Source organism: Budorcas taxicolor, chromosome 6, assembly GCF_023091745.1.
Source record: "Budorcas taxicolor isolate Tak-1 chromosome 6, Takin1.1, whole genome shotgun sequence".
Classification (NCBI taxonomy): domain Eukaryota; kingdom Metazoa; phylum Chordata; class Mammalia; order Artiodactyla; family Bovidae; genus Budorcas; species Budorcas taxicolor.
In genome coordinates, this window is record NC_068915.1 from 31,647,703 (window position 1) to 31,670,606 (window position 22,904).

At 37.8% G+C, this 22,904-nt stretch overlaps 1 protein-coding gene across 1 annotated transcript in view; it reads right to left on the reverse strand.

The window, feature by feature from the left end:
- GRID2 (glutamate ionotropic receptor delta type subunit 2) overlaps positions 1-22,904 on the reverse strand; it is a 1,620,720-nt gene that overhangs the window by 227,600 nt on the left and 1,370,216 nt on the right. The window contains exon 13 of the mRNA XM_052642062.1: positions 20,376-20,571. Within this exon, the coding sequence (XP_052498022.1) occupies positions 20,376-20,571 (196 nt within the window). The remainder of the gene's footprint in view (positions 1-20,375; positions 20,572-22,904) is intronic.

Below are 22,904 nucleotides of genomic sequence, written 5' to 3' on the forward strand. Positions count from 1 at the left end.
AGAGGCAGAATTGATAGTTAAAGTAATTAATTGGCTCTGAGAAGAAAGATGAAAACAATAATAATGACTCCTCAATTTCCAGGGTGGATGACAGGGGGGGTATTTGTGCTTTTAACAGAAATAAGGAATACAGAAAGATAAGCATCAACTTGCAACGAAAGATAATTAGTTCAGAGTTAGACGTATGGGTGGCAGGGGCACTGGCAGGGCATCCAGGTAGAGATGTGCAGCAAGCAGATAAGTGTTGTCTTGCTCCTAAAAAAACGAATGCTGTCACCAGGGGAGAAGCAACACTTGCCCCTTGATGTGCCCCTCACTTAACCTTTACTTTCTGATTAATCGCAGGAAGGAGCAAAGATAGTGAAGGTTTTGTTCCTTAGTGCTGAAACACTCACAAAAATCATGTATACACTTAGAAAAGCCAAGTCGTATCAATTAAGGTGATAAAAGATTTCAGATTACCTACATGTACCCGAAGCTCTGGATATTTAAATCCTCTGCTTGGAATGCAAAAAATAAAGTGAGAATAAAGTGAGTGGCTTGCTTGGGCTAAACTAGAGCATAGGCCATGGTTCTCTAGTTGCTTCAGAATCATCTGAGAAGCTTGTTAGCAGACATTCTCAGTCCGACCCCGGGAGTCTCTGATTAAGTAATTGCGGAGTGGTCTAAGAATTTATAGTTCTCACACAAGTTCCCACATGGCGTTGATGCTGCTGGGCTAGGCCTACACTTTGAGGATCAGTGGCTTGAGGACAGGGCTTTTAAATAATGTCCAAAAAGTGATTATCAGAAGATAATCTGTGAACAGTCAAAAACACTTGGATTGCTTGTTAAAATTTTAATTCTTTTGGTCTCATCCCAGACCCAGTGAATTTTAATATCTACATTTAGAGTTAGGAAATAAGCCTTTCGTGCAACCTGTCCAGGTAATTCCAAGTACCTTTTAAACTTTGAGAACCACTCAAATTATAATGTGAATTTTAATTAGCTTTGACGGACATTAGAGACTAAAATTCTATTATTGTGGAAGAAAGAACAAATGACCAGGAGTTAAGAGATATGAACTGTAGTCATAAATCTTGACATTAATTTGCTATGTGGCCTTAGGTAAATCTTAGGTAAAATAAGATTTTTAGGTACAGTTTTCTCATCTAGAAAGAAAAATGATTAAACTGATAGATCTATGATGAATCCTGGGGATAAAAAGCAGTAATAGGTAATTCTCAGAGAGTTTAGGAAAACTAGCATTTCTCATATGGCAACCCATGCCTGTACTCTTGCCTGGAAAATCCTATGGACAGAGGAGCCTGGTAGGCTGCAGCCCATGGGGTCGCTAAGAGTCCGACTGAGCGAATTCACTTTCACTTCTCACTTTCATGCCTTGGAGAAGGAAATGGCAACCCACTCCAGTGTTCTTGCCTGGAGAATCCCAGGGATGGCGGAGCCTGGCGGGCTGCCGTCTGTGGGGTCACACAGAGTCGGACACGACTGAAACGACTTAGCAGCAGCAGCAGCAGCAGCAGCAGCAGCAGCAGCAGTAGCAGCATTTCTCAACCGGCTGTGTAAGAATAAGATATGGTTTGCTTTTGCTTTGTTGTACTATGCTTGCTTCTGAGTTGCCTCATTAGATGGAGGTAGTTGTTAGGTTATTGATCTTTTCTGTCTTTGAGAATCACTATTGGGTGAGCTATTTTTGTGTGCTGGATTGAGTCCTACTTCTCATAAGTGCTGGGCTTTATATGATTAGCCAGCACAGTCTAATTTCTACTGGAGTAAATGATAGAGATTACAGTGATTCAAGTTTCTTAGCCAAAACAGTATCTCTTAAAAAATGAATATTAAAATAGAACTTAAATTTATGTGTTCCCTCTCACACTCATTAGGATAGCTACCCCCTTAAAAAAAATATCAGAATAAGTGATGGTGGAAGACGTGGAGAAACTGGAGGTAGGAATGTACAGCCACTATGAAAAATAGTATGTGGTTCCTCAAAATATTAAAAATAAAGTTACCATATGATTCAGCAATTCTACTTCTGTGGATATACTTACTTAATTGAAAGAACTCAAATATATTTGTACCATCATGTTCATAGCAGTGTTCTTCACAATAGCCCAAAGATGAAGAAACCTAAGTGTATACACATACAATATAATATTAGTCTTAAAAAGGATAAACATTCCAACATGTGCCGCAACATGGGTGAACCTTCAGGACATTATATATTAAGTGAAATAAGCCAGTCACAAAGGGACGAATTCTGTATGATTCTACTTATATGAGGTTTCTAATGTAGTCAAATTCATAAAGGCAGAAAGCAGAATGGTACTTTCCAGGAGTTTGGGGAAGAAGGGAACGAGGAGTTACTGTTGACTGGTTACTGAATTTTAGTTTTGCAAAATGAAAAGAGTTTTTGGGATGGATGATGGTGATGCATGTATCGTCAAGACAGTTCTTCTTAACTGTATATCTAAAATGATTCAGATGATAAATTTTATGTTACATGTATTGTACCACAATTTAAAATAAATAAATACAAATTTAAGTTTCAATAAAATGTATATGTGTGTTAGTCACTCAGTTAGGTCTGACTCTTTGCAACCCCATGGACTGCAGCCCACCAGGCTCCTCTGTCTATTGGATCCTCCAGGCAGGAACACTGGAGTGGGTTGCCATTCTCTTCTCTAGAATGTACATGTTCAGTGTTAAATATGGAAACTATTAATATGAGGTGTCTAGAGTATATCACAAATCGATTCCTTATGACATAAAAAGAAAAGCTTTACCCTTAGTTATGGAGTTTTCTAAAACCTATTTTTCACTTTTGGATTCTAGTATTTCATATTATGAATAATAGAAGAAATAAAAGGAAGATTGAAAGCAGATTATTTTCTACCGAACACACGTTTGGTTTGATATTGTAATGCATTTATTGGCTCAAAATACTATCAAGGCATTGAAATTTTATTTCCCAGGATGAGTTGGTACCAGATGGCGGAGCCCTAAAGGATTTTGCAAAACGTTATTAATTTAAATAAGGGAAATAATAGAGTTATGAGTATTTAACAAGAAACGAGGAATTTGTAATCGGAAGCTTTAGTCCCCAAAATTACAGTTAACCTGAGAAACATAAAAGCAGAAGGATATGGTAGTAATCGTGGCGTTTCTGCTTTAATAGGAGAAGTGAATTCAGCTGTTGAAGAGAAGAAAATCATAGTGGAACACCGAACACAGAAGAGTGAGAGGAGAGGATCCGATGAAGATATGAAAGGACACCCAGAGGCTGGGATCCACAAGACGGCAAACAAAGCCTACATAAGTAGCCTACATACACAGCCTACAAAGCTCCTAAAACTCCTACTGAGGAAAGTACGTTTCATAACAAACTAAAAAGTCAAACCATCTGTTAGGGTCATAGCTTAATTTAATGGAAACAAATATATAGGCATGAAAGTCCAATATCTTAATTTAAAATGTCCATAGAAAAACATTTCAAAAACTTAGACTCCTCTCAGTATATATCTTTCACCAGGAAACTTAGTTTTATAAAACTCTTATTAGTGTTAATAATGTTGGGGTAAAGAGAAAGTTAGCAAAGAGTGGACAGCTTAGAGTCATATTTACAAAACCATTTAGCTTTTCCCATTTTTTGAAAAGTAAATGCTGCTCTTTGAAAGTACTGTCTGGCAAAAGAAATGTTGTCTTATGAAGTGTACACTTGGGCATGTGGATTTATATTAGGACCTGACTAAATCATGTTTGCTTGCCAGTACATCTGCTTAACTGACAGTGTAAATGCAGATGTGGGCATGGATTGAAACAGAAAAGCCTGATGGGTTAAAGGTGGGGTAATGAAATAGAAAAAGTACAATCATCAATAGTTTTTAAAGTAGCATGAAACTGATAATTATAATTAAGCCAATAGAAAAGCAAAAGAAATAAAATTTAGCAACATATAGATGATGTACAAAAGCTAACACACATTTTAAAAAATGTTCAACCTAATGAATCTGAAAAGTGAAAATAAAAATAATATACTTTCCATTCATCATTTTGGCAAAAATGAACAATAAAAGAGTAAGGTAATTTAACTATAGCAACTCAGGCAAGAAAGTGGGAGAACACAGCTCTCTTTTCTGTAGAAATTGGTACATTTTTAGAGACTACCTTGGGAGTGGTAATTAAATTCATAAATGTACATACTCTAACCTAGAACCCCACTTTTATTACTGTATTTATTTTAAAAACCCCACAAATATATAAAAATAAATGTTCATCATGGTTGCTTTTGGGAGAAAATGTATGAAGCATTAAAAGTGTTTATCAATGGCAATGGTTTGATATCACTCAATTGTACTTATTTCACATGCTAGCAAAGTAATGCTCAAAGTCCTTCAAGTTAGGCTTCAGTAGTATATGGACTGAGAACTTCCAGATGTACAAGCTGGATTTAGGAAAGGCAGAGGAACCAGAGATCAAATTGCCAACATCTGATGGATCATAGAAAAAGCAAGAGAATTCCATAAAAACATCTACTTCTGTTTCACTGACTATGCAAAAGCCTCTGACTGTGTGGATCACAACAAACAGTGGAAAATTCATAAAGAGATGGAAAGACCACCTTACCTATCTCCTGAGAAACCTGTATGCAGGTAAAGAGGCAACAATTGGAACAGGACATGAACAGCAGACTGGTTCAAAACTGGAAATAGATTATGTCAAGGCTGTATATTGTCACCCTACTTATTTAAAATATGCAGAGTACATCATGAGAAATGTCGGGCTGGATGAAGCACAAGCTGGAATCAAGATTGCCACGAGAAATATTAATAACCTCAGACATGTAGGTGACATCACTCTAATGGCAGAAAGTGAAGAGGAATTTAGGAGCCCTTTGATGAAGGTGAAAGAGGAGAGTGAAAAACCTGGAATAAAATTCTACAAATGAAAAATGAAGATCATGGCATCTGGTCCCAATCACTTCATGGCACACAGATGGAGAAACAATGGAAACAGTGACAGATTTTATTTTCTTGGGCTCCAAAATCACTGCAGATCAGGTGACTGTATCCAGGAAATTCAAAGACGTTTGCTCCTTGGAAGAAAAGCTATAACTAACCTCTAGCTAGGAGTACGTCAAGGGTGTATATTGTCACCCTGCTTATTTAACTTATCTGCAGAGTACATCATGAGAAATGCTGGGCTGGAAGAAGCACAAGCTGGAATCAAGATTGCCAGGAGAAATATCAATAACCTCAGATATGCAGATGACACCACCCTTATGGAAGAAAGTGAAGAGGAACTAAAAAGCCTCTTGATGAAAGTCAAAGAGGAGAGTGAAAAAGTTGGCTTAAAGCTCAACATTCAGAAAACGAAGATCATGGCATCCAGTCCCATCACTTCGTGCGAAATAGGTGGGGAAACAGTGGAAACAGTGTCAGACTTTATTTTTTGGGGGCTCCAAAATCACTGCAGATGGTGACTGCAGCCATGAAATTAAAAGATGCTTACCCCTTGGAAGAAAAGTTATGACCAACCTAGATAGCATATTCAAAAGCAGAGACATTACTTTGCCAACAAAGGTCTGTCTAGTCAAGGCTATGGTTTTTCCAGTGGTCATGTATGGATGTGAAAGTTGGACTATGAAGAAAGCTGAGTGCCAAAGAATTGATGCTTTTGCACTGTGGTGTTGGAGAAGACTCTTGAGAGTCCCTTGGACTGCAAGGAGATCCAACCAGTCCATTTTGAAGGAGATCAGCCCTGGGATTTCTTTGGAAGGAATGATGCTGAAGCTGAAACTCCAGTACTTTGGCCACCTCATGAGAAGAGTTGACTCATTGGTAAAGACTCTGATGCTGGGAGGGATTGGGGGCAGGAGGAAAAGGGGAGGACAGAGGATTAGATGGCTGGATGGCATCACTGACTTGATGGATGTGAGTCTGAGTGAACTCCGGGAGTTGGTGATGGACAGGGAGGCCTGGCGTGCTGCGATTCATGGGGTCGCAAAGAGTCAGACACGACTGAGCGACTGAACTGAACTGAACCTCTAGCTATAACTACAACTAACCTATAACTAACTAAGCTATAACTAGACAGCATGTTAAAAAGCAGAGACATTACTTTGCCTACAAAAGCGTGTCTTGTCAAAGCTATGGTTTTTCCAGTAGTCATGTATGGATGTGAGAGCTGGACAATAAAAAAGGCTGCGTGCCAAAGAACTGATGACTTTCATCTGTGCTGCTGGAGAGTCCCTTGAGAGTCCCTTGGACAGCAAGGAGATCCAACCAGTCAATTCTAAAGGAAATCACTCCTGAATATTCACTGGAAGGACTCATGCTAAAGCTGAAGCTTCAATACTTTGGCCACCTGATGTGAAGAGCTGACTCATTGGAAAAGACCCTGATGTTGGGAAAGACTGAAGGCAAGAGAAGGGGATAATAGAAGATGAGATGGTTGGATGTCATCAGCAACTCAACGGACATGAGTTTGAGCAAACTCCGGGAAATGGTGAAGGACGGGGAAGCCTGGCATGCTGCAGTCCATGGGGTCGTAAAAGAGTTGGACACGACTGAGTGACTGAACAACAACAATAATTCATGGAATATTTTGAAGGTCTTAAACTTATATATTATAATATGCATATATGTGTATGCTAACCTGAAAGATGTTTATGACAGAAATTGAAAAAGACAAAAGCAAGAAAACATTTTATTTTCTAAAATGTCAAAATGGAAACTGAATAAAAAACTGCATGCATGTTTGCGCCTATTAAACATAGAAGAAAGTCATGAAGATTATCAGCCTGCTATTAAACAGAAGTAAACTGAAAGTAAAACTGGATGGGTGGAATGGGCTAATTTAAAAATTACAGTGGAATTATAATTTTTCCTTTTTTGAATTTTCCCAATAGAAATTTAAAAAATGTATATGCACATTCCAATTTGCGAAGGAACTTTAGAGTAAGAACTAAGCCAAGGCAAAGTGTAATTTAAACTGTTTATTGGATAAAGAAGTTTTGGAACATAACGGAACCACCAGGAAACAAAGATGCGCCTATCCATTTGTTTTCATTCTGGGGAACTACAAACTTGGAATTCTTTTGTAGAATACTTTGGCATGAGAATAAGGATATGTTAAATCAAAACTGACATCTGAGACTCCCACTAGGGGTGTCTGCCATTTCCTGGGAGGCACACTTCTCTCATGTGGCTTCTAAACACTTTGAAATCAGGGTCCAAAGACTCATTGAAATTAGCTCTAGAAGAAATCTCAGAACTCATCTATTCCTTTTCCACGATTTTGAGGCCCAAAGTGACTCTATCTTCTTTTCAATCCAGAAATTTTAAATATTTTTGGTTATTCTTTTCACATCTGTTTGCTCATTTAGCTAAAACTATACAATTAACATCTGATAGGCAGGTTCGGATGATACATGGTCCAGGATGCATCTTTGATCCACAGCACAAACTGCACCTCCTATCCCCTTCACTTGACTATAGTCCGTGTTGGTTAATTCTAGGCATCAAATTGACTGGGCCACAGAAAAACCAGATATCTTGTGAAACACTCTTTCTGAGTGTGTCTGTGAACTGGTGGACTAAGTAGACTGCCTTCCTGATGTGGGTGGGCACCATCTCACCCGTGCAGGACCAGAACAGAACACAAAGGTAGAGGAAAGCTGAATTCTCGTTGGCTCTGACTGCATGAGCCAAGAGCTTAGTCTGTTCCTGCCCTCGGGCTGGGATTTATACCATCAGCTTTGCATGCATGTGGACTGAAATTTACATCATTGGCTTTCCTGGGTCTTCAGCTTATAGACAGTAGATTCTGGGACTTGTCAGCCTCTGTAATCTCATGAGGCCCCAGTTTCTTAAAATAAATCTCATTCTCTGTGTGTGTGTATGTATATATACACAGTCACATATATATACATATATGTATGTATATATGTATATAAAATATATATAGACTATAGATATCACTGTATATAAAATATGTATAGATGTATAGGATTATTTATATATAGTGAGATAACTAATTTAGGATATGTCTATATCTATATCTACTGTATCTTACTGGTCCTATTTATCTAGAAGACTCTAACACACGTCAGTTCAGTCACTCAGTCATGTCCGACTCTGCAACCCCATGGACTACAGGATGCCAGACTTCCCTGACCATCACCAACTCCCAGAGCTTACTCAAACTCATGTCCATTGAGTCGGTGATACCATCCAAACATCTCATCCTCTGTCGTCCCCTTTTCCTTTCGCTTTCAATCTTTCCCAGCATCAGGGTCTTTTTAAATGAGTCAGTTCTTTGCATTAGGTGGCCAAAGTATTAAGGTTTAAGCTTCAGCATCAGTCCTTCCAATAAATATTCAGGACTGATTTCCTTTAGGATGGACTGGTTGGATATCCCTGCAGTCCAAGAGACTCTCAAGAGTCTTCTCCAACAACACAGTTCAAAAGCATCAATTCTTCGCCCCTCAGCTTTCTTTACGGTCCAATTCTCAAATCCATACATGACTAATGGAAAAAATCATAGCATTGACTATACAGACATTTCTTAGCAAGTAATGTCTCTTCTTTTTAATATGTTGTCTAGGTTGCTCATAGCTTTTCTTCCAAGGAGCAAGCATCTTTTAATTTCATGGCTGTAGTCACCATCTGCAGCAATTTTGGAGTCCAAGAAAATTAAGTCTGTCACTGTTTCTATTGTTTCCCCATCTATTTGCTATGAAGTGATGGGACCGGATGCCATGATCTTAGTTTTCTGAATGCTGAGTTTTAAGCCAACTTTTTCCTCTCTCTCTCCCTTCACTTTCATCAAGAGACTCCTTAGTTCTTTGCTTTCTGCCATAAGGGTGGTGTCATCTGCATATCTCAGGTTATTGATATTTCTCCTGGCAATCTTGTTTTCAGCTTGTGCTTCATCTAGCCTGGCTTTTTGCATGATGTATTCTGCATATAAGTTAAATAAGCAGGGTGACAATATACAGCTTTGACATACTCTTTTCCCAATATGGAACCAGTCTGTTTTTTCTTGTCCAGTTCTAACTGTTGATTCTTGACCTGCATACAGATTTCTCAGGAGGCAGGTCATGTGATCTGGTATTCCTAACTCTTGAAGAATTTTCCACAGTTTGTTGTGACCCACCTAGTCAAAGATTTTGGTAGTCAATAAAGCAGAAGTAGATGTTTTTCTGAAACTCTCTTGCTTTTTTGATGATCCAATGCACGTTGGCAATTTGATCTCTGATTCTTGTGTCTTTTCTAAATCCAGCTTGAACATCTGGAAGTTCTTGGTTCATGTACTGTTGAAGCCTGGCTTGGAGAATTTTGAGCATTACTTTGCTAGTGTGAGAGATGAGTGCAATTTTGCGGTAGTTTGAGAATTCTTTGCCATTGCCTTTCTTTGGGATTGGAATGAAAACTGACCTTTTCCAGTCCTGTGGCCACTGCTGAGTTTTCCAGATTTGCTGGCATACTGAGTGCAGCACTTTCAAAGCATCATCTTTTAGGACTTGAAATAGCTCAGCTGGAATTCCATCATCCCCACTAGTTTGTTCATAGTGATGTTTCCTAAGGCCCACTTGACTTCGTACTACAGGATGTCTGGCTTTAGGTGAGTGATCACACCTTTGTGGTTATCTGGATTATGAAGATCTTTTTTGTACAGTTTTTCTGTGTATTGTTGCCACCTCTTCTTAATATCTTCTGCTTCTGTTAGGTCCATACCATTTCTGTCCTTTATTGTACTCATCTTTGCATGAAATGTTCCCTTGGTATCTCTAATTTTCTTGAAGAGATCTCTAGTCTTTCCCATTCCATTGTTTTCCTCTATTATACATGTATCTATATTAGATAGATATAGTAGGTTATATCTAATTGTAATTGCTCTGCTCTTTGTTTTTGCACATACATTGTTCTGTTTACCTCAATGTTTTTGTTCAGGCTGCCTCTTCCCTATGCTACTTAATTCTTTCTGTCTTTAACTTAATTAAATCCTGCTTATTCTAAGTTGGATATTACTCCTACAGGAAGCCTTTGTGATCTGTACCAGCCTCATCCTCCAGGCTACAATAGGTCCCCTTTCTCTGTGTCCTCTTAATACCTTATATATCTTTCTGTGGGGTAGCTGCTATTCTTCATTTTACTGGCCACCTTCACCAAACTAATCCATCTTTTCATCCTGTGTACCTAAAATAATAGTTTCTGATACCTATTAGCCTAAATATATTAGGCTAGTGTGAGAGATGAGTGAAATTGTGTGGTAGTTTGAGCATTCTTTGGCATTGCCTTTCTTTGGGATTGGAATGAAAACTGACCTTTTGCAGTCCTGTGGCCACTGCTGAGTTTTCCAGATTTGACTGCTGCTGCTGCTGCTGCTGCTGCTAAGTCACTTTAGTCGTGCCTGACTCTGTGCAACCCTATAGACAGCAGCCCACCAGGCTCTGCCATCCCTGGGATTCTCCAGGCAAGAACACTGGAACGGGTTGCCATTTCCTTCTCCAATGCATGAAAGTGAAAAGGGAAAGTGAAGTTGCTCAGTCGTGTCCGACTCTTAGTGACCCCATGGACTGAAGCCCACCAGGCTCCTCCATCCATGGGATTTTCCTAAATTAGACTAAATTTCTAAATTTAGTCTAATTAGTTAAATTTAGTCTAATTTCTAACTTTCTAGACTAAATTAGACTAGTTTTCCAAATTAGACTAAATATATGTATGTTATAGGATTGAGTGAATATATACATGCCTTGGAATCAGATGTAACTAATTAAAAGAATTGGAGTAGGTGTAGCTCTCATCATAGAGTAAATCACTATATGAAAAAAGCAATTTAAAAAATACATGCTCTGTGTATGGTGGCTGAGTAGTGTCATCTTTACACACATAAGACATCACTTTATTATTTTCCTTTACTTTAGAGAATTATGCATATTTTTTTCTGGGCATCTAGAAAAAAATCTTTATTTGTAGTTTTCTTTGTGTTCTGTAAGACCTGACATATTCTAACTCAACGTAAAATGCTCAGGACTGCCTAAGAAGTACATGGTTTTAGATTTCTCCTTTCCTCTTTGAAAAAATATCTAATCAAGGCTAATTGATTTCAACAACCATGAAGATTATGAGAAACAAAAATAAGTTTTTAAAGTCTTTTCCTATTTTCAAAAATGTCTTTTTCTTTTAAAAATAATACTAATTAAACAACAACAACAACAACACCCAATCCCAGGCATCAGAAATGCATTAGCAGGGTTGCTGGAAATTATCTCTATATGTTTTTTCATTCTTTCACTGGTTCTGTTCTTTTATTGTGTGATAAATGACACATACCTAAAAACTCTGGTTTCTGGAGAGCAGAAAATAGGCCAGTGGGATCTGAGCTCCCAGCTGCAGGGCAAAGTGCTCGAGTGAATCATGTATTTGTTTGAATCATTTGGCAAAAGGGCACATGTAGCAAATAGACTGCTACCTCTAAACCCTGTGGCATGACAGCCCAGGACTCTTGGCATTTTCATAGACCCAAGCTGTTTAGTATTTTGCTTTGCTTTTCTCTCCAAGTTGTATTCAGTCTGATTATTCATTTCTATAATAGGGGCCTGACCCCGATGTTAGGGTCATGTACCTAGTCAATATCTGACCATGACACTTACTGAAGCTCAAGCTAGCTCTTACCCTTTCTCTGCTGCTGGCTCTGTTATCTACTCTGGCATTTTAACTCAATGGCAAATGAAGGTATAGTGCTCTAAGAGGACGAGGAATGGAACAACCAGCAGAAAATATGGCCAACGTGGTTCATAGGTTTGAAGTCTCTAAGACCAAAAATTATTATAGGTAAAACTAAATAACAGTTGAAGTTTGTTTTCTACTTACAATGTTTTTTTTTTCTTTTTCTTTTATGTAACTTAGTTCCCACTTGTCAGCTGCTACATTTCCCATTGGTCCCTCAGTTGTAGGAAGCGATGCCCTCAAATCTCTCGGCTCTTGGTAAGACTGCTCTTTGTCAGGACTCCTCTCTGCCAATGTTACCACAATCTTGGCAGCATGCTCACCCACCCTGTCATCTCATATTCACCAACTTAGCTAATTGATTTAGAGCCTAAAGTCCATATTGTTTCTAAATCTCTGCGGGCCCAGCATCATGAAAAATCTGACTTCTAGGTCACTCCTCAGCACTTCTTGATTTGAATCTGTGTGCTGCCTGATTTTGACCAATTTCCCCATCCCTTTCCAATTGTCTAGACTCTTCCATTCTGGTCTATGGAACCCTATCATCACCATGACCCATATATCTAGGGAGATCATACAATTTATTGTTTTGATGTGATTACTCTTGAGAGTGGAATGGAACATCTGGCAAAATTAATGCTGTTCCAAACCAAGATATACAGTTATTCTCCCTATACCCTCAAGCTGTTTTTTTTTTTTTTTTGGTTTTTAAATTTCCTTTTTTGTTTTCTTAAATTTTCTTCCTCCAGTACTTTGGCTACCTTATCTGAAGAGCTAACTCATTGGAAAAGACACTGATGCTGGGAAAGATTGAAGGCAAAAGGAGAAGAGGGCAGCAAAGGATGCGATGGTTGGATAGCATCACTGATTCAATGGACATGAACTTGGGCAAACTCCAGGAGATGGTGAGAGGCTGGGAGGCCTGGCATGCTGCAGTCCATGTGGTCACAAAGAGCTGGACATGACTTAGTGACTGAACAACGACAACACAATATCCTTTTCCTTTCTTTTGCTAAGTAGAACCTGCTTCTCCTCAAGAGATACCGCAGCGCCTTTGGTCTTCTCAAGTGATGACCACTTTTCTTTTCTACAATATTCACACCACTGTTGCTGGATCAGGGCTAGGTGTTCTCCTTGCCCTTTGAACCAGTTTTAGACCCTTGTCTCTGAAGTCCTTCAGCTTTGAAACTCATGCTATCAGACTACTACATGCTAGTCATTCTTCCTGCAGGTATCTGCTAATTCTGCCACTCCTCCAAACTTTCTGAAAGATTATATCACTTGCCTCTCTGCCACCCTCAAATTCCACTTCTGTGGTTATTCTTGGTGATTCAATTATTCACATAGACATCCTTTCCCAGCACTTGGCTTATCGGTCTCTTGGCGTCTACTTCTCCAGAGATCGTGTCTTTTCTCCCGCATCAGCCACCCACTCTCATGTCATATCATCTCTGATGCCAGCACTGTCCTCATCATCTCAATTTCAGCTGTGTCATCTCAGAACCAAACTTCATATTATTTCCAGTCCTATCTTTCCGGTTCAGTAACTCCAACAATTTTCCAATCCTATCTAGACCTATAGCCCGCTGTTCATGCCATCCTTTTGTTAGCCTCAGTTTCCTTGTGCTTTGACTTCTTTCCTATACAGCTCAGATTCCATGAGTTGTAATAGAGATCATTTCTTCACATATACTCTCAACTTCCTCACCTCACTGCCTTCTACTGTACTTACCTGGCAAACACCATTCTGGTGAAATTGGCAGCTGAAGATAGAGAGGGCAGAGAAAACCCCACAATCATGAAGATTAGTCCCAATTTACAGTCATGACCACTACGGCAAAGGGGGCTTTAGTCTTGTTTAGGAATCTATTCCATTTCCCTAGCCTAATGGTTCCTCCCATTCTCCAGAACAACCATGCCTACTTTTTCTTTCTTTAAATCTCCAGAATCTCTATCCTGCTTTGGTGACGACCCTCATCCCTGTTTTTTTTTTTTCCTGAGTAAATATAAGCAGTCAAAAATGAACTTTCATGTGCTCCCATCACCACATCTTCCAACCTATCTGAAGGTATCCTGTATACTCTAGCCTCCCTCCTCTTACTATGGCTGGATTGTGCTCCTAAACCCGACCCTCCGCTTGTACAGTGGATCCTGGCAGTGCTCCTGTCTCTCTCCTGCATCTTGAGTACTGCCTTCTTTATTATATTGTCCTATAAATATACAGAGACTGTATATCTTCTCTCATTAAAAAAAATTTCCTGAACTTCACATCCCACTCCAGGAATCTGTCCTATTATTCACTATTTCCTTACAGGAAAGCACCTTTAAAAAGTGCCTATTCTCATAATCACCTGTCTCTTTTTTTCTCTCCAATTGAATTGTTTGTAATTCCTGCTCCTTTCACTCTACCAGATCTGCTCCTGTCAAGGTTACCAGTGACTACTGGTAACCAAATAAATCATTAATTCTTAGTCGGCATTATATTTGATCCATGAGCATCATTTGACAGTTGTTCAGCTGAGCTTCCATGAGACACTTTTTTCATGTGGCTTCTAAACAACCGCTCTTGGTTTTTTTCCTGCCTCACTGGCTGATCATTCCCTGACTCTGCTATACCCTTTTATTAAAATCTCCCCCTCTTCTAAATATTAAACTGTCCCATGGATTAGTTTAGATATCTTTCTTTTCTAGATACGTACATGTCCTAAGTGACAGCATCCAGTCTGATGACTTTAAAAGGCAAACATTATGCTAATCATCCCCAGATGTTTATCTCCAGCTAGAACTTTCTCCTAAACATTCAATTCATATATGAAGCAAACTTCTTGGCATCTTTGTCTGGATAATTAATAAGCATTTTATATGAACTATCATGCCAAAGGCAAATTTTAATTTGGCATTTAAAAGCTGCTCTTCCCATAGTTTTCTCAGTCACAATAAATGGCAAATTCCTTCTTCCAATTACTTAAGTGAAACACGTTGGATGCATCTTTAACTCCTCTTTTTCATACCCCACATTCAATCTTCTAGAAAAGCTCATCAGAACTACCTTCACAATACATTCAAATTCAACCACTTCTTACCATTTTCACCATAAACCCCCAGTCTGCCCACCATCATGTCCCACTTGGAAGATTACAGCAGCCTCTACACTGGGCTCCCTGCTTCCAGTCCCTGCCTGTTTCCTACACAGACCTAGAGTGGACCTTCAAAAGTCAGTCAGACCATGTCACTCTTCTGGCCTCAAGCCTCACTTGCTTTCCTACATCACAGTAAAAGCCAAAGTCATTTACCTGGTTTCAAAATATTACATCAGTGATTTTCAGTCTTTGTTGTGAATCAGAATAACCTGAATGATTTAAGATATTCAGATGCCTTGCACTCCACAGTTAAGATTACAATGGGTAAAAACGGTCAAAAGGTGCAAACTTCCAGTTATAAAATAAGCAAGTCATGGGGATGTAATACACAGCATGGTGACCATAGTTAATAATATTGCACTGCATTTCTGGAGCTATGCTAGCCTCCGTCACAATCTTAGAACATCCAGGCATGCTCCCACCTCAGGGCCTTTGCACTGGCTGACCCTGTGCCTGGAAAAACTTTATCCACATGTATACTTCTCTTCTACCTCCACTCCTCACTTACTTTATGTATTAATATTTATTCCAGTGTCAGTGATTACTCCTGAAATACAACATATTTTATTTATCTGGTTTATTGTTTGCCTTCTCCACTAGAATGTATACTTCATGAAGGTATTTTTTTTTCACTTATGTTCAATGATCCAAACACTGACTGATACACAGAATATGCTCAATAAATAACTATTGGATGAATTCATTAAAAAAAAAACCCCAGTTATATTTTTCAAATTACATTTTTTCTCCTGCTTATGCAAAAAGTCCTAAGAAGAGGAAGGCAGAAACACATTTGTTCTAGTTTAATTAGGCTAGTGTGGTATAGTAAACGCCTCTGAAGAAGAGCAGATTAGAATTTGTTTACCGAACCCTCATTTTTACAGGTATCTTTGGTATAAGCAGACCAAAGCTGTTAGAAGGGATCAGAATTTACCTTCAAGTAAGAAAACCAGTGAGACTAGTAGTACCGTTAGGAACAAGCACAACCTAAGACATGAATGGGATCCGTTTAAAATTGCAATTAGATTGGGAGGATTGTTTTCACAGTGATGCAGGCTTTTCTGGTAGGGAGTTACTATGTATACGAATTCCTGTCAAATATACTATAGATGAAGTTTGGCCTTTTGTGGAATATTGACTTATAAGACCTTGGGGGTCTTTTCTGCCTGTACAAATTAGAAATCAATGGCAGAGAACAGGGAGTTTCTGTGTGAGATGTGCAAGACTGGTTACTCCAGGAAGAATCCACCAGAAATATTTCATGTGTTATAGTTCTCAAACTTATGAACTCCCAGTGAGCTTTAGCAGGTGAAGAGGTTATCGTTTGTTGGTTGGTTGATTTTGAAAGCTGGCCAAGACCTTGAAAACTGAACCAAAGTACATTTTATTATAACTACCTAGTCTCTGTCTAATCAGTTTTCAGCTGTCTCTGATACTGGTTGAAAGAAATGTAGAGAATAAGCAAATTTCACTTTGATATTTCCCATTATAAATTAATAAGAACATTTTTCACTACTCCTCTACTAAATCAGAAAATTGAATATATGGGGTATAATAAGTACTTAGGGACTTGATTGGCAGTTTTAAACTTGTAAGCCTTCTTTATCAGCAGACTATCAGGGAATAGAAATAGAAATTGTTCTCTACTTCTTTTATTGCATTATCTTTTCTTATTATGTCATAATTTTAGGTTAACCTTAGGAAATACCAAGTAATAATGCTTTGTAATAAGAAATCACTCACATTCTTTCATGTAAACTTTAGAATCATCTTAAGAGTTTATTATTCTAATCATACTTCTATATATATATGTTTGTGCATATATATATTTAATAATGATCAAAACCATAAGAAGCAGAAATTCTTAATATCATGATAACAATTCTGAGTCCCAGAAATGTTAAGTAACTAGTCACATTTACACATTTTACTTAAAAAAAATGAACTGGATTCAAACCTATCTGTATGCCTGCAAAGTCCAGGCCTTTAATTCTCACATATGTGATAATTTTACTGATGAGAAGAGTAAATCTTAGAGAAACCAAGTAATTTTCCCGAAGTACAGAGCTGAGAACTGGAAGAAACAAGAATGAAAACCAGAGAGTTTTTTTTCTAAGACCAGAGTTCTTTCCACTCTTCATAACAGATTAAAAAAAAAAAAAAGTATGACATTTAACAACAGTATAAAAAACACAAGCCTAAGTTGAAAAGCAATGGAATGGCTATGTATTAAAAGAAAAAGAAATATGAAAGCCTAAAAATTATTAACTAAATTTCATAGCACATACTACAAAACTGTCAATAGCTGAGTCTAAAACACTTCTATTTCATAGACTCTTGAATAGGAATTTTCTGAGTTTGAATATTTAAAGTTTATTTTTACATATACACATAATTAAACAGCATAAATTTAAAAAAAAACAGAAAATGCAGGAAATTCTATGTACATATTTAAAAAAGAAGAGGTTTTCTTAAAGAACACTGAAGACCTTAGATGATATATAAGTATATCCTAAAGCTTCCCTGGTGACTCAGACAATAAAGAATCTGCCTGCAATGCAGGAGACACAGGTTCAATCTCTGGGTTGGGAAGTTCCCTTGGAGAAGGGAATGGTAACCCACTCCAGTATTCTTGCCTGGAAAATTCCATGGACAGTGGAGCCTGGCAGGCTACAGTCTATGGGGTTGCAAAGAGTCAGATATGATTGAGTGACTAACACAAAGCATCTATGTAGCAACTGATGCTATCTCTAGATTTATATATTATTTTGGAAATACTGGGATGTCAGAAGTGTAACCAGTTTATAATAATACAAAGAATGACGGGTAATAGTGTGTGTGTGTATGTTTGTGTGTGTGTATATATATATAAAGAACATGGGAATGAAACAAGGTGTTAATTTAGCTGGCTACCTTAGATAGTTACAAGTTTCTTATGGTCTCACTATTTTCATTCTTACCCAGTTCCCACATGGAAGTTATAATGATCTTCTTGACAAATAAAAATCAACCATTACATTCTGTTATTTCAGCAGCATCTTTTTTTTTTTCTAATTCAAATAAAATACAAGTTCTTAACCACGGGCAAGGTCCTGTATGATCTGTCCCCTGCTTACTAACCTCATTTTCCACTTTTTCTTATTCAACAGTGTCCATTTCATGTAGATTTAAAAACTTGTTTCTGAATGGATCTTTGAGCCTTAGCCTATGCTAAGCATTGCCTGAATGCTTTGTCATCCTGTCTTCTACATAACCATCTCCTGATCAGACAGATTGTAGTTAATATCTTATATCCTTAGGAAGCTCACCTGATCACTGCTTCTCAAGCAAATTTCTACGATAGCATCCTATTTGTTTTTCTGATAGTATTTATCATAATTTAAATCATTTTGTTTGATCATGTACTTTAGCTTCCTTTTCAATTGGTCTCATCAGACTCTATATTTCATGAATCCAGGCATTCCCCTGTGGTCAAGTTTACCTCCAGTTCCTACCTCAGCACCTGATTCATAATTGTTAATTAGCCAGTAATGGATGAATGAATGAATAGAATGAATATGTGTGTTTGACAAATATTTTTATTGGGAATTTGTATCTGTGGAGATCAGATATTGAATTTTCTCTGGAGAATGTTATGGTATAGAAAGCGTTTGGAAAGTATGAGGAGCTTTAGATCTAAAACTGATAAAAATATAAATTTTGAAATTCAATTTATACCCAAGAAAGCAAAATTCTTTCTTAACAATAGACAATATGAAGGAAAAGAACTCTTTCCAAAACTACTGTGAGGCTTAAATTCATCCACATCCAGTGAGTACCTAGTAAATCCTAAAATCTATCCTCCTTTCTCCCCAGTACAACATCTAAGTTCATTCACCCACCAAATCTCACCTGCCTCCCCCATGTCCCCAGTAAGTGGAGGGTACTATGTTGAAATTCTAAGAACCAATAGGCCTCTGGTCAAAAAGAAATACATATTTCATGATTGGTACCTGGGCCATGGGAAACTGGGATTCAAATAACGAGGGTGAAGGAGTTAGACGCTGTTGCTAAGATTTCAAGACATTATTTAAAGGCATCATTTATACTCAGAAAGACCTTTATGTCAGCATTAGTAGTTTTAAAATAATAGTATCAGTGTAGCGACTGAAAGAATTATGAGGGTGACACTAGGGAACCATGGTGAGAGCAGTAGTAAAGGACAACATGCGAAAAGGTAGAGACTAATCCTAGAACCTGGAACAGAACGTGGGCTTCCCAGGTGGTGCTAGTGGGAAAGAATCTGCCGGCCAGTGTGGGAGACATAAGAGACGCAGATTCGATCCCTGGATCGGGAAGATCCCCTGGAAGAGGGCATGGCAACCCACTCCAGTATTCTTGTTGGGAGAACCCCATGGACAGAGAAGCCAGACAGGCTACAGTCCATAGGGTCACAAAGAGGTGGGCATGACTGATACACCCACATGGCAGAATAATATTTACAGTCAACAAAACATTTTCCAACAAGGTAGTTTTGCCTTCTAAACAAGGAACTCAGGCTTGGAGTTCAAATTATCATGCTGTGAAAGGGGACAGAAAAAAGTATATACCACCACTGATGCTGTTACTGGATATTTATTCATTCATTCATCCCACAATTACTTATTGAAAGTCAGCCCTTGTGATTTTCACTGTGAAAGCCGCTGGGATAATTTTAAGCAAAAATCATTCAGTTCTCTCATGGAGGTTGATGGGGCCTGAGGAAGAAAGATTTACTTTTATGTACATGTTTATAAGCCACAGTCCAGAATAAAAACTAATCCCTTGTTTTTCATACAAAGGATCGCTCTCTGTGTTTTTTTTAAAAAATAACTTCTAAATGATGATTTTATAAAAATAAGCTATTAATAAAGATTTTCATTTTTGGAAATAGAAATAGACATTCATAGAAATCATATTTATGGACAAGATTAACTTTTACTCACAGAGAACTTCACATAATCATATAAGATAAAGTTTTCATCTAAAAACAAATGTAGTGTAGAAAACAACCAGAGTTGTTTGAAAAACTTGTATAACCTGAATGATATTTGTAATGGGATTTGTAAAAGCCTTTTCCAGTCTTCATGTGTATAAGTCCCTGACCTTGTTCTGAACAAAATACCAGCTCATATTTTCTAGTTTTGAAATTCTGTTGTAAAAGGATCCTTAACCATACCACAGAAATCTGTGAATTCCCTTTACTGGTGCGGTGAGTCACCTCAAAGTCTTCTTAAATCAATAAGAGGCATAATTTAACTGAAAACTCCATCATTTTCTTCTCCAGGGGATCTTCCCGACCCAGGGATCAAACCCATATCTCCTGTCAGGTGGACTCTTTACCACTGAGCCACCTGGAAAGCCTTAATTGAAAACTCTATGTCAAAGTTAAAATTACAAAAAGGAAGTATCAACCTCAGTTTAGCAATTCCAATATTAGGGACAGAATGGTAGACTATGAATGCAGAACTACGGCCAGTACCTTTTGAATGCCTGCTTGGGACTCCAGAACGTTATTTTCTGATCCGTTGCTTCGGTTGATCATCCGCCACATTTGGGAATACATACTGTCTCTCTCAAAAGGATTCATTCCCTTCATGCGAACATGCTCATATACTGCAGAGTCCAGGACCGTGCCGTAAGGGATATCTGTTTGCTTGGAAAGGTCCTGGAGAGACCTTGATTTTGGGGAGAGCAGAGAGACACAAGACAGAGTACTGAATACTTTCGAGTGGAAATAAAGGAAGCAAAAAGTAATATACATAAATACAAATGTCAAACTGCTTTTTTTTTTTTTTTGCTATTTCTTAACATTAAGATATAATATAGAAAGAGAATTGCTGTAAGGGTGTGTAGAACCTACATGGATCACAAGAAGACAAAAATCATTACTAAAGAAAGGCGGAAATTTAAAGTGATAGAGCAAGGCAATTTTTTTTCCCCGTGCTGTGAGGAAAAAAATCAAGCAATCCCTATCAAAGCAAAGAAAAATGAAATTTTATAGCTATATAATCATACAGTTTTTTAAAAATTTCAGTATGTTGCAAGCTTTAAGATTATGTTCTTTTAGGTGCCAAGGCTTCAACATTTTTATAAAATAATTACATTTTGTATAAACAACATGTTTTGGGTAGGTGTATACTTAAAAACTAGTATTTATAATAGTCATTACTTATTGAGCATACTCCATACATGCTATGCAGTTGGCATACATTATCCTTACAGCAATGCCTCATGTTTAGAACTATTTCACCTATTTTATAGATAAGAAAACTTAGGTACAGGGAATAAAGGATTAGCTTGGTGTGGCATGGTCATTAAAGGATAAAGACAGAATTCAAATATAGATTTGACCAACTCCAAAAACCTTATTTCTACTGCAAGATGCTGACTATTATCTCTATATTTATTTATTTTTGTTAGATTTGCTTTAAGTGTGTGTGTGTGTGTGTGTGTGTGTGTGTGTGTGTACGAGAGAGAGAGAGAGAGAGATATTTCTATTTGTATTAAAATAGAGTAAGTTTCATGCTTCTGCAAAGCTGAATACGTTTTCAGCTTTCTCTTTTACAGAATAATGTTCCAGGATTTTCAAATCAATCTGTAAGTTACAGATGGTATCTACTTGTCCCAGGTTGTTCGTTTCTAAATTGATGGTCAATTTCCTTATATTTGAGTTTCTGATAAGACACTCATACTTTCTAACTTGGAGAACCAATTACCACTTCACTGGAACTCACTGAATTTGTGTAGGCACCCAACTCTAATGACTGACATTTAAGAACAAATATGTGTCTTTGGCATACTGTTTAAAATTAGATGCTGGCATGCTTCAAACTCACTAACCTCTGAGAATGGGAGCAGATGCTTTGAAGCACTATACCATATTTTGAACAAGAACAAATACCCACAGCCCTCCAAAACCACGGGCCATGAATGTCATGCTATGTATACCTCTGACCTTTCGGTCTGTTTCTAGATGGAGTTTGCTAATGATTTCCTGGGGGGTCTTTGCAAGCAACACTAGCATTGGGTAAGGGTATTGGGAATACCCTTGCAGGTCACCAGTTTCCATCATGTGCAAAACTATGTTGCAAACAATACATTATGGGCCATGTTTGTTAAATATTTGTGCCAGTTTTTAATGGTAACTTTCAGCAAAATTTAATCTGCATTTTATTGAGTTTTATGTTGTTGATGTGTATCATCTACTCTATGTGAGTGATATCATGGTGATTCCTTTTTGCTCTACACTTCTGCTTCATAAAATGATGAATTTAAAAATTACTATTTTTTTTTCTTTTTGCAAGCAAAGCTTTACTGGGGCCCCTGCTGCAGCAAGGGGGAAGCAAGAACAAACAACAGATTCCTTTGCTTGCTCATTCCTTAAAGGAGGTAAAATAAAGTAAAAATGACTATTTGAAGGGGAGAATTTTCTGGAATATCCTACAATTATTGAGATAATTCTGCCACTTTTAAAAGAAAATGTGACAGTATAGATAAATAATTGAGGGCAAAAGCAAGAATAATAGTGTGTTACCCACAGTTAGAGTGCAGCCTAGTACCAGAGGGACAGGGCATCTGCTCCTGGAATGTACCATAGATTATCTTGGCACTAGTATGGTGATAAGAATTTTGTTTCAAAAGAACAGTTTATTTCTTATTTATTACTGTTTCTAGTAGTAGAAGTAAAACTATATTCAAAACTAACATTCTAACATATTTCCCAATGTTTAGTGATGCTTTAAACTGGTTACACAGGGGGACGAAATGAAACTTGTCAGTATAGATTATGATAGCAGATCTCATTCACTCAATATCTATAAATGCAAGAGCAAGGTTAGGCAGTTATACCCAGCCTGTGCTTTCTAGAACCTGAAGGTGATGTTAGGACTGGAGAAAGCCACGTTAGGATTCACCAGAAACCCTCCCTGGATATGACTGGCCACTTTCTGCCCAGTAGTTTCTGGCAATTAATCTTGATTATAACTTTCTGAAGGTTTCCACTTGGCAA